Raw genomic sequence first — 705 nt, 5'->3', positions numbered from 1 at the left:
GTTTGTGCATGTTTTAAAAATGTGGATGAATTATTTTCTGTTCCCAGGCTGCTGCGCCAGGTGCTGACTTTGCAGCTGAAAACAGAGACGTCTTGCGTGGCTGATAATGCACTCGAAGAACTAGAGGAGTATGAAGCCCAGCATTCTACCTTGGAGGCCAAGCTTAACTCGGCAGCAGTCCAGCTACAGGGAGTCGTGTCGCAGGCAAGTTGACTGAAGCTCATAGATGTGTCGGTGTGTTCTGTTTTCAGACATTTCGGAAATCGTTACATCAAAGACAGTGTTATTTTAGAAAAGGATGCTTGGACTATTTCATTATTATAATAAATGCACCAGCCATATGTTTTTGTATTGTAAACTGTTTGATGTTATTCAGTGAGTTGATAGTGTAGATGATGGCATTTTTAAATAGTAATAATAATTTAATAATTTGTAGCTTGTGGACTGACAATGTATTTTTAAGGTATTGGTAAAATCTAAATCTTGGAAATGTACCCCCCAAAAAAGAAGAAATAGAGGTATTTGCCTGGCTTCAGTCTCATTGCATTGTATATGCAGATATTTCAGTTGAAGATGTAGCATAAGGGACGCAGTTCACAATCCACAGTTATCATCACAGGGACTGTACATTTCACACATGATTTTTTGAGGACATAACAGCATGGGGACTCAAAAGTTTCCCCTCCCCTATCAATGTTCCCTTTT

At 39.1% G+C, this 705-nt stretch overlaps 1 protein-coding gene across 2 annotated transcripts in view; it reads left to right on the top strand.

Moving 5' to 3' along the window:
- Positions 1 to 705, top strand: part of LOC119589277 (myosin heavy chain, striated muscle-like) — a gene marked incomplete in the record, with an annotated part of 11,977 nt that overhangs the window by 4,453 nt on the left and 6,819 nt on the right. For both annotated transcript variants that reach the window (XM_037937895.1, XM_037937894.1), the window contains 1 exon segment: positions 48 to 204. In XM_037937895.1, the coding sequence (XP_037793823.1) occupies positions 48 to 204 (157 nt within the window).

The sequence above is a fragment of the Penaeus monodon genome, chromosome 25 (assembly GCF_015228065.2).
Source record: "Penaeus monodon isolate SGIC_2016 chromosome 25, NSTDA_Pmon_1, whole genome shotgun sequence".
In the NCBI taxonomy this organism is placed as follows: Eukaryota; Metazoa; Arthropoda; class Malacostraca; order Decapoda; family Penaeidae; genus Penaeus; species Penaeus monodon.
The sequence above is the reverse complement of the archived record's forward strand: the minus strand, read 5'-3'. Positions and strand labels throughout refer to the sequence as shown.